The sequence below is a fragment of the Eptesicus fuscus genome, chromosome 13, assembly GCF_027574615.1.
Source record: "Eptesicus fuscus isolate TK198812 chromosome 13, DD_ASM_mEF_20220401, whole genome shotgun sequence".
Taxonomy (NCBI): Eukaryota; Metazoa; Chordata; class Mammalia; order Chiroptera; family Vespertilionidae; genus Eptesicus; species Eptesicus fuscus.
In genome coordinates, this window is record NC_072485.1 from 81,057,818 (window position 1) to 81,069,014 (window position 11,197).

Genomic DNA, 11,197 nt, shown 5'->3' on the forward strand with positions numbered 1-11,197 from the left:
AGCCTTCGTGCCTGTGAGTCTGTCTGGACCGGGGGAGGGCAACGCCTCCATCCTGAGCCCGAGGGAGGGGCCTCGGGGAGGTCCACCCTGGCCATGACCCTGACTCCTGCAGGGGGGATCCCCCTCTTCCCCATGCTGGCGCCCCACTCCCTTTCTTTCCGGTCTGAGCACTCATCAGAACTCGTCACAGCACGCTGACGTCTGTTGGCTGTGTGTCTCCCTGCCCTCCAACAGCAGTCCCATGAGGCAGGCTGGGTCTCACACCCTCCGTGCTGCGCGGACGCCGGACACAGAGCCAGCGCTCAAAATGGAGTTCAACAGCCAGGGGTGGGGCAGGGCCCCTGTCCGGTCTCGGCCGCCTCCTCGGTCTCCGCCAGCAGAGGAGGGATTGTGGCCCACGCCACAAACGAGTCCGTACCGTTCTAACCGGCACAGGTGACCAGTGATCCGTTACCAGCCCACGGCCCGGGGGACGCAGTCCGCGGCCAGGGATCCCGTGGTGCCCGCTGCCCCATCCTGTGGCCCGGCGGCCTCGCTCACAGTCCCCGGTCTCCAATGGGCCTCCCTTTTCTTCCACCCGAGTCTTTCCTGCGTCCCCGGAAACCCTCAGGGACCCTCGTTCGCGGGGGACCAGTTGCGGCACCTGGAACAGAAGGGGGGTGATCAGGAGAAACGCTCGGCGAGAAGAATCCACAGAACCTGGCAGAGCGGGCGCTGGCCGGAGAAGGGAGCCGGGGAGGGGCTCCAAAGGAGTGGCTCCAGCCTGGCCGGGTGCTGGGGAGGCTCGGCGGCCTCCAGGGGAGACGGGACCGGGAGGGGCACTGCGCCGGGTGCCCGCTCTCTCCTGGGCGGCGCATTCGTGGGCAGAACCTGTGCGTTAACCACGGGCGTATTCATGTGTCACAACTGCATGAGCTTCCTGTATCCTTTTGTCTATGGTACATGGTGTATGCAATTTACATTAAAGATATAAAATAAAATATATTTGTGAAAAAATGCATATAAAACGCTGAATCCCTCAAGATTTTAACTCCTGAGCGAGCCGCCCCAGTCCCTCCTCACCTGGCCTCCATCCCTCTCTCCTCCGCCGCCCGCGACCTCCAGCTTCTCCAGCCGCGCCCCGTGCCCCCCCCCCCACGCCCGCCAGCCTGTGCGCACACCGTGCCCCCCCAGCCTGTGCGCACACCGTGCCCCCCCCAGCCTGCGCGCACACCGTGCCCCGCCCCAGCCTGCGCGCACACCGTGCCCCCCCCCAGCCTGCGCGCACACCGTGCCCCGCCCCAGCCTGCGCGCACACCGTGCGCCCCCCAGCCTGGGCGCACACCGTGCCCCGCCCCCCCCCCCCCCTGCCCCCCCCCAGCCTGTGCTCACACCGTGCCCCCCAGCCTGCGCGCACACCGTGCCCCGCCCCAGCCTGCGCGCACACCGTGCCCCCCCAGCCTGTGCGCACTCTGTGCTGCGTTTCCTGGCACCCCTCGAATAGCCTCCCAGCCCCCTTCCCCGCCTTTCCACTCAGAGCCCATTGGCGCCCTCTCCCTTGGGTGCGCTCAGCCCGTTGGCCCTGCGCGCGCGCCCCTCTCCCCGCGCGCGCGCGCCCCTCTCCCCGTGCCCCGCCCCGCGCTCCTCGCCCCGCGCCCCGCCCGTTTGTGGGCGCCCCGCGATCCCCCTCCGACGTTCTGCCCCGCGGGGACCAGGGGCCACGCCCACCGGGAACGGGTCTGCCTCCTCTCCACTGCGAGGCCTGAGGACCCACACGCCACAGCTTCAGGATGGGCCTGAGCCCGGACCCCACACGCCACAGCTGCGGGATGGGCCTGAGCCCGGATGCGGGGAGAAAGGGCCGGCTCTGTCCCTCTAGGTTCCCCAGGTTCGGGCCCAAACCGACCTCAAGAACGGCAGGTATGGGGCCAGGTGACGAGCAAGCTGCTCCGGACATTGGGGGGAGGGTCGCCCTCCCCATGGAGCCGCCACGCTGGGTGGTCCCCCCAGAAAAGTCACCTTGGTTGTCTTCGAGTCCTTCTTGTAGACGTTGGTTGTTTGTGCCCAATGCCTGCTAACGGGAACTTGGGAATGATGGCTTACTACTAACCTAGGTGGGGCAGGCGTCCTCTTTATTGATGTTAAAGAGGAAGGGAGAGGAAGAGAGAGAGAAACATCAATGATGAGAGAGAATCATTGATTGGCTGCCTCCTGCACTTGGACGGAGCCCACAGCCCAGGCAGGCGCCCCTGACCCGAACCGAACCTGGGACCCTTCGGTCCGCAGGCCCACGCTCTATCCACTGAGCCACACCGGCGAGGGCAGCCCCGAGGTGTCTGCAATCTGGAATAGAGACACCTGCCTTCCTCCTCTCCCAGATCCTGTCCCCTGGAATTCCAAAGTCTCTCCGTCCCGGAGGAACGGAGCCCTCTCCAGCGTCCAGTCCTACAAACCCCTTGGTTCATCCAAGAATCGATCCCAGGCTAGCCGGCCCGCCGGGTCCTAGACCAGAGCTTCGAGCCCACCGTTCACAGGTTCAGCCTCCAGGGAAGGCACGTGTGGCTTAACCCGCTTTTTTTTTTTTTCTTGAAATAGAAGAATCCATGGGCTCTCAAGCGCTGGTGCAGCTCTCGCCCAAGCTTGTCCCGTTGGAGGAGGGGTGAGTTCTCCGCCTGGGAGGCCTGGGTCCGAGCGGGACAGCCTTTTGGAGGGGGGTGTTGCCGGTAGTTTTGGAAAAGCAAATCTTGGCGTGATTTCTGTGCAAACCCCTAAGCAGCGGGCAGCAGGCAGGTGTGGTCTGAGCCACAGGAGGGGGTTCTGCAGCCATTTCCCACAGGCCCCCTCCGGAACCTGAGGACCGCATTGCTTTGAAGGACCTCTCGACACTGCCAGTTGGTGACCAGGGCAGTTCCTCAATTCCCTCTCATTGACAACAGGCTTTGCTTCTTTTGTAAAATCCCGAGGGGCTGAGAGTTTCCAGACCCACATTAAATACAACAGCCGCCCCCCGCCCCCCTTCACTACACTTTAGAGGAGAGTTAAAGCCGGGGAAAGGTCAAGAAAATGCCTTTTGGGGATGGTACAGTGCCGGACAGGTACACACGCTCTCTCATTGAAGCCTCCTGACAGCTCTGTGACACCAACATCACCGTCTCCATTTCAGAGAAAATCACACGCGTTTCAGACGGATTGATTTACTAGCTCAAGGTTGGGCAACGGCTCTCAGAGCCAGGTCTCGAACCCGGGTCTTTTGGGCTCCGGTGTATTTCCCTCTACTGTCTCGCTCCCAGGGCCAGTCCTCTCCGACAGCATTCTGTCTCAAGGGACAGGATATACCGATTTCTGTCACATCGCGTGCGGTCACAGTGGTGGGGCTCGACAAGATTTCTCAGACGTGGAGCTGATTGTGGGAAGAAGCAGCTCAGGGCTTCCAGGGGCCTGCCTCCGGCAGCAGGACCCGGGTGACCAGGAGGGGGCAGAGGTCTCTTGCATTTCGTTATAAGCCATTATGTACTGTTACCATTTTTTTTAATTTTTTTATTATTGATTTCAGAGAGGAAGGGAGAAGGAGAGAGAGATAGAAACATCAATGATGAGAGGGAATCATTAATCGGCTGCCTCCTGCACGCCCCACACTGGGGATCGAGCCCGCAACCCGGGCATGTGCCCTTGACCGGAATTGAACCCAGGACCCTTCAGTCTGCAGGCCGACGCTCTATCCACTGAGCCAAACCGGCTGGGGCCTGTTGCCATTTTTTGACAAAGCTATACGCAAGTATCACTTTGATAAACGTTCAAAAAATATTATTAGCAAATACAAACATTCTGAAAGCGACTCGCTGTTACCACTGGCATTTTCAAACAATTGTCTGGAGAGCAGTAAGCGGCCATCCTCTGTGTGGCAGTGAGTGGTGTCCCAGCAGCAAGCTTCGGGGGGGAATGTGTCCGAGGATCTCAAAAGTGAAAGGTGTCTTAAAGTCACACGCCGGAAGGAATGCAGAGTGTCCCGTCGTTGTGAAGTCGTGTTATCCGTTAACTACATGATCACAAAACTCATCCAGGGAGAAGCCGGGCGTCAACGCGGAAACCACGCCCAGCCAGAAGAGAACGGAGTCGAGCTTGTCCCTGAGGTCTGAGAGCTCCGGCCAGTTAGCGAAGCAAGCCGCCGAGGTGGGTGCCACAGGCTTCTCAGCCCGGGGACGTCTCCACATTCTCGGTTTAGACCGTGTGGCAGGTTGATCTGCATCCTGACTTGGGATGTTGGCTATGGCTTTTTAGTTTTGTAGAAACCGTTTTTGGTGAGCTGTTTACTGAGCTTGATTGAGGTACGAGTGGCCCGGTGCATGAAATTCGTGCACATTAAAAGGGGATTAATTAGAAGAAATATTTTAGTATTGCTACTTGCCCTTTTTCTATAATAGAAGTGTCAGAGATGAAAGAAAATTAGTAAATATGTATGAAAATCTCCCTCCTGTCAGAGTCTGGGGCGCGCCACAGGACCTAGAGTCAAGTCCCCGCCCACCACCCACACGCACTTCGGAAATGCAGGAGACCCAGATCCGGCTGGACTCACCCTTATCAAGCCCCTCTGGGTGGGGGGGCGCAGCCTCAGGTCCCCCGTCGAGCCCAGCTCCCTCCCCCACAGCGTCAGGTCAGCACTGAAGTGAACGGGGACGCACGCAGACAGTGTCATGTCCTTAGCCGGGGATGCAGGCCGGCAGCTTCACCTCAGCGCCGGGCGAGGACGCATGCGGGCAGCGTGACGTTAGCGCTGGGGGCGGAAGTCCCAGAAAGGCGATCACCAGGCCAAGGCTGCAGCGGGTGGGGACGGAGGGGTCTGGGCTCAGACAGAGCTCCACAGATGTCCTCACCCCCCATACGGCCCGGACCGTGGTCCCCTCCCCCCAGCCAGACGTGGCAGGAGCAACGTCCCTCCACCTGTCCCTCCACCGAGACAGCTTAGCCTGGTGCGCAGCGTCCAGCAGAGACGCCTGCAGGAGCCCTCGCTCCTCCCGCAGCTCGTGCCTGCACGGAGGGCGCGGTGGGTACCCAGCTGGTAGCCTCGCCGCCTCAATAAGGAGAGACAGCGGGCGGGAGGGCGGCCTGGGTCCCGCGTGTGAGGAGCGCTCCCCGCCGGGGCTCTGCACCGCGAGGAGGCCCGCGTCTGCAGGCTGAGCGTGGCCGATGCCCGGACGGGGTCTCGGAGTCCGGTGGGCATGCGCCTCGGATCGATTGGTGCCTTTTTACCTCGTAGGGCAAACCGAGACCGAGACCTGGGGACCTGATCGAGATTTTCCGAATCGGCTACGAGCACTGGGCCATCTGCGTGGAGGACGACCGCGTGGTCCACCTGGCGCCCCCGAGTAAGAGCGGAGGCGCCGCCAAGCTGGCGGCGTTGGGGCGCGCCGAGTGAAGCGGCCCAGCTCATTCCCGCGCCCTCAGCCCAGCTCATTCCCGCGTCCTCGGCGCGGCCCACTTAGCAGTAAACACCCCAACGCAAGACTAGACTGAGTCCCGGCCGGTGTGGCTCAGTGGAGAGAGCGTTGGCTTGCAGACTGAAGGGTCCCGGGTTCGATTCCGGTCAAGGGCATGTACCTTGTTGCAGGCTGGATCCCCACCCTGGTCAGGGCTCATGCGGGAGGCAGCCAATCGATGTGTCTCTCTCACATCGATGTTTCTCTCTCTCTCTGTCTCTCCCCCTCCCTGCCACTCTCTCTAAAAATCAATGGAACAATATCCTCGGGGGAGGATGAACACACACACACACACACACACACACACACACACACACACCCCCGTGCACACACACACACAGACTAGACCTAACGGTCCTGTGACAGAGCTTGGCCTCTGTCTACCAGACACGCCGTGTGTCCAGCCCTAAAGCAGAAGCGAGTGACAGGGTCCCAGGTCCCCTTCGTTTCCGTGGCGTTTAGGAACGTGAGCCCCGGCCCGTCGGTGTTGACGGCAGTTCACATGCGTCCTCGTGTTCCCGGGGGCCCCCGGGAGGGGTGCTTACACCCTGGCCGCCACTTGCTTCCTGTTGTCCCCAGTGCTGCTCCCGCTTCCTCACCTCTGGCCCCCCACCCTCACCTGGTCCCCAGCTCCTCCCCACCCGCTCCCGGCGCCCACCCTCAGCGCTCCTTCCTCGAGGCAGCATGAACCCGAGGCTGTGGCGTCTGGCGATGGGGGGTGGGGGGACGGGGTTACAGCGTAGACTGGGAAGCCATTGGAAGTGGCATTGGAGCCCTTGGCCACGGTGACCGCCTCAGGAGGCGGGGCCAGGGCGCGGGAGGGAGGGGCCGCGGCCGGTCCTTTGATGCCTGGGGGACGTGTGCCCTGTGCCCACCCGGCCCACCCGGCCCACCCGGCCCGTTCGAGGTTAAATTACAGAGCGTCACTGGCGCCCAAGGCCCAGGGCCTTGTTCACGGCTCTCGCCCCGCCTGTGTCCTGTCACCTCTCCGGCCCAGCCCGGCCCCTGGCTGAGACCTTCCCGCAGACCGGCCCCTCTCCCAGCCCTCCCTTCAGCCCCGCCACCCGCACCCCCACTTCCCGGGGGCCCACACGGAGAGCAGAGCGAAGGCGACATCGCTTCACGCTGCACACACACCCCATCTCTCCTTCCCAGGAGCCTCCCTCTGCACAACCGAAGGGGCTGGCACAGCCACATCCCCCCTCCCCTCAGATCTGTCTCTAAACGTGACTTCGCCATCCCTGTCCCCGGAGGCTGAATTGCCTCCTGCCAGCTTGTGTGAAATAGCGGATTTTCTTCAAATATGTAAGGAAAGAGCTGGGGACGTGACTCGCCCTCCAACAGCTTCGCAGGGGGCGGAGACACGTTTGCAGAAAAACAGCCTGGTGGTAAACCGCCACCCCCACCCCCCCGTGGGCAGCTTCCGGGCCCTCTCCGAGCCTCTGTCCCCGCTCAGGGCTGAACATGGTAACTTACCGGCTTCCAAACGTCCCTTTTGTCAAGGCTGTGGCTGGAGCCCTTGGTGAAAACCCCCATGTTTGAGTGGGGAGAGGCAGAGTGGGGGTCCCCATCCAGAGCCCCATCTGTGTGGCCTCGCCTGCGCCCTGGCTGTGGCTACGGAAGGACGCGTGTCATGGACCCACACGTGAGCCCCTTACCCAGGAGCCGGCGCCTACACGGCCGGGCGCTCGGCACACGTGTGGAGGCGCCTGGCGTCTGGTGGGGAGGACACAGAGCCGTCGGGGCCACGCCATCGGCTCTGTTAGAGCTTCCTGAGCGAGGCCGTGGGTGGAGAGCGGGGTGCAGGGCAAGGCCCGGGCTTCCTGGGCAAGCTGTCCCTTCGCTCATCGACCAGCTCCCCATCCCCGGCACGCCTCCGACAGGTGGGGAAACTGAGGCCCCGGAGGACAGCAGCTTGGCCGGCATGGGCGAGCGCCGGGCTCTGCCGCGCTGCCCTGGCGGCTCTCCAGCCCTGTTTGCCTCTGGCCTCAGGTGAGGAGTTCGTGGCCGGCAGCATCACCTCCATCTTCAGCAACCGGGCCGTGGTCAAGTGCAGCCGCCTGGAGGACGTGCTGCACGGCTGCTCCTGGAAGGTCAACAACAAGCTGGACGGGACGTACCTGCCGCTGCCCGTGGACAAGATCCTCCAGCGCACGCGCGGCCTGGTCAACAAGATCGTGCAGTACAGCCTGATCGACGGGAACTGCGAGCACTTCGTCAACGACCTCAGATACGGCGTGCCCAGGAGCCAGCAGGTAGGCGTGCCCAGGAGCCAGCAGGTAGGGGTGCCCAGGAGCCAGCAGGTAGGCGTGCCCAGGAGCCAGCAGGTAGGCGTGCCCAGGAGCCAGCAGGTAGGCGTGCCCAGGAGCCAGCAGGTAGGGGTGCCCAGGAGCCAGCAGGTAGGCGTGCCCAGGAGCCAGCAGGTAGGGGTGCCCAGGAGCCAGCAGGTAGGGGTGCCCAGGAGCCAGCAGGTAGGCGTGCCCAGGAGCCAGCAGGTAGGCGTGCCCAGGAGCCAGCAGGTAGGCGTGCCCAGGAGCCAGCAGGTAGGGGTGCCCAGGAGCCAGCAGGTGCTTGTGCCCAGGAGCCAGCAGGTAGGGGTGCCCAGGAGCCAGCAGGTAGGCGTGCCCAGGAGCCAGCAGGTAGGCGTGCCCAGGAGCCAGCAGGTAGGGGTGCCCAGGAGCCAGCAGGTAGGCGTGCCCAGGAGCCAGCAGGTGGGTGTGCCCAGGAGCCAGCAGGTGCGGGTGCCCAGGAGCCAGCAGGTAGGGGTGCCCAGGAGCCAGCAGGTAGGGGTGCCCAGGAGCCAGCAGGTGCGGGTGCCCAGGAGCCAGCAGGTGCGGGTGCCCAGGAGCCAGCAGGTAGGGGTGCCCAGGAGCCAGCAGGTAGGGGTGCCCAGGAGCCAGCAGGTAGGCGTGCCCAGGAGCCAGCAGGTAGGGGTGCCCAGGAGCCAGCAGGTAGGGGTGCCCAGGAGCCAGCAGGTGCGTGTGCCCAGGAGCCAGCAGGTGCGGGTGCCCAGGAGCCAGCAGGTAGGCGTGCCCAGGAGCCAGCAGGTAGGGGTGCCCAGGAGCCAGCAGGTAGGGGTGCCCAGGAGCCAGCAGGTAGGGGTGCCCAGGAGCCAGCAGGTAGGGGTGCCCAGGAGCCAGCAGGTAGGCTGCCAGGAGCCAGCAGGTGCGGGTGCCCAGGAGCCAGCAGGTGGGGGTGCCCAGGAGCCAGAAGGTAGGGGTGCCCAGGAGCCAGCAGGTGCGGGTGCCCAGGAGCCAGCAGGTAGGCGTGCCCAGGAGCCAGCAGGTAGGCGTGCCCAGGAGCCAGGAGGTAGGCGTGCCCAGGAGCCAGCAGGTAGGGGTGCCCAGGAGCCAGCAGGTAGGGGTGCCCAGGAGCCAGCAGGTAGGCATGCCAGGAGCCAGCAGGTAGGGGTGCCCAGGAGCCAGCAGGTAGGCGTGCCCAGGAGCCAGCAGGTGTGTGTGCCCAGGAGCCAGCAGGTAGGCGTGCCCAGGAGCCAGCAGGTAGGCGTGCCCCGGAGCCAGGAGGTAGGCGTGCCCAGGAGCCAGCAGGTAGGGGTGCCCAGGAGCCAGCAGGTAGGCGTGCCCAGGAGCCAGCAGGTGCGGGTGCCCAGGAGCCAGCAGGTAGGGGTGCCCAGGAGCCAGCAGGTGCGGGTGCCCAGGAGCCAGCAGGTAGGGGTGCCCAGGAGCCAGCAGGTGTGGGTGCCCAGGAGCCAGCAGGTAGGCGTGCCCAGGAGCCAGTGGCTGGGATGGACGCCGCTTCCGCTGAGCGGTCTGGGCTCCTCCTCTCACGGTGGTCCGAATGGCGATCCGGGTTTCATGTTACCTGTTGCACTGGTGGGGCCTTCCGTTTCCGAGGACTTTGCGTCCTTCTCCTCCCTATGAACCCGTCGAGGAGTAGGAAAGGCGCTGGGCGACGTGGTAGGACCACTGGGCTATCACTGGCCTGGTCTCCTTGGAGACGGTCCCTTCCTTTACAGAACGGGGATTAACCGAGGCAGGTGCTTAGCTGCTAACGGTGCAAATTGAATGAGTAGCATTTTTTACTTATTTGCCTGCATTTAAAAATATAGAAATTTTATATGAAACAATATGGATTCCCAGCCTCTCTGAACAACCCATCGATCAGGCCATTGGGCCGTGTTCGCCCTTGCTGATGGTCTGTGGGGCCCCCCTTTGAAGGGTGGTGGTGGGTAGGCTTGTCACCTACCAGTGTCACCACACACCTGCCTGGCCCCACTGCATTTGGGTGTGTGCGCCCCCCCTTCCCACCCTCTGTAATATGGGGGTACGCATTCAATGTGGCACTAGAGCTGTGAAGGCTAGGTCCCTGTGCCAGGGTGAGCTGCTCTGTTAGCCTTTGGTCCCTGTTAAACCCACGAGAAGAGCAGAGGAGGTACTCACTACCGCCGTGCAGGAGGTTTTTAAAAATCAGGGATTAAATGAGGCCCGTCATTCCTCTAGGTTCTCCTCCACGTTTCCTGTTTCCCTAACACCCTGGGCAGACAGACCCCAGCATTGGTCTCCGTATTGTCCTACCCCATCTCCGGCGACGGGGCAGGTCTCCCACGCTCGCCCTCCTGCTTCTCCCTTTCCGCAACTTCCTCCTCTGCATCCCCCGCTGTGAGGCCCGTGGCAGCATCAGGCCGTGGTGGGCGCTGGGATGAGGGGTCCCCCAGCCCTGGAGCATTTGGGCACAAAGAGGAGATCCCGGGGGCCAGGGGGTCCTAGGAGGCCCCCCTTCCTCAGAATGGCCCCAGCTGAATGGCTCTGAGGCAGGAAGGGACCAGGTCCCGGTGCCCCCCGCACCAGGGAAAGGGAGTACTGAGCCTCGGATGGGCGCCCGGCCGGCCGCCCTGGCTTCTCTAGGTCTTTGCAGCTCTAGGGTCTTTGACACTGAAGCACAGGGTGCTTCCTGCTCCCGGAAAAGGCTCCAGGCTGGCCGGTTCCTGAAGGGGATGGCGAGGTGGCAGTGGGGCCGGGCGCAAGCCCAGGATCCTGCCTGAGTGTCCTGTGAACGGGTCTGCTTTGCAGGTGGAGCAGGCCCTGATGCAAGGGGCGAAGGCGGCGGGAGCCATGCTCTCGGCCGTGGTGGAGAGCATACGGCCCAAAGCAGTCACCGCCGGAAGCGACTGAGGACACCACGAGGAGGAAGAGCCGGGGACGCAGCAAAGAGGGCGATCTCCCTTTGCTCCCCTGGCCTCCCTGCTCAGCGGCCCCACGTAAGAGACTCGTGAGCTTCCGGAAGAACCTGGAGTGTATCCAGTTACCCCTTTAGAAGTGTGTCCCGTGTGTGTGACTAGACCCATGGACTCGCAGGGTGGGAAGAATCCAATATTTATTACGCAGCTGTGAGGCACGGTGAACGTCATCCCACTCTCTGCAGAAGGGGGTCTTGCTTGTTCCTTAGGCCGAACCTAGTCTGTGATGCTTGAATACCATCGGGTACATCCTGGAAAGCTTCTGGAATGTTCTCAGTAATAAGAACTCCTTACAGACGTTCTTTTTGTGAAACTGTGTCTCTAGCTTGTCCGGGTCGCTGCAGCCCTGCCCTTGGTGACCCGCGGTGCCGTTCAAGGGAGGAGGGATCTGAAAACCTTGGCCTCACTGCTCAGGGCCAGCTGTGCCTTAACATAGGAACACCTTGCCCAGGAAATATTTTCCTTGTAAAATCACACGTCAGCTTTATTCTTCACTAGAGGCCCAGTGCATGAATTCGTACATGAGTGAGGTCCGGCTGGCCACCCT

The 11,197-nt window shown here is 62.9% G+C and overlaps 1 protein-coding gene across 1 annotated transcript; it reads left to right on the forward strand.

Annotated features, from left to right (window-relative positions):
- Positions 1–1,675: 1,675 nt before the first annotated feature.
- Positions 1,676–10,951, forward strand: PLAAT5 (phospholipase A and acyltransferase 5). The gene is made up of 6 exons (XM_008160752.3): positions 1,676–1,899; positions 2,575–2,638; positions 4,041–4,149; positions 5,234–5,342; positions 7,446–7,708; positions 10,484–10,951. The coding sequence occupies exons 1-6, from the start codon at positions 1,770–1,772 to the stop codon at positions 10,583–10,585; spliced, it is 777 nt and encodes a 258-aa protein (XP_008158974.3). The 5' UTR covers positions 1,676–1,769; the 3' UTR covers positions 10,586–10,951.
- The last annotated feature ends 246 nt before the right edge of the window (positions 10,952–11,197 follow it).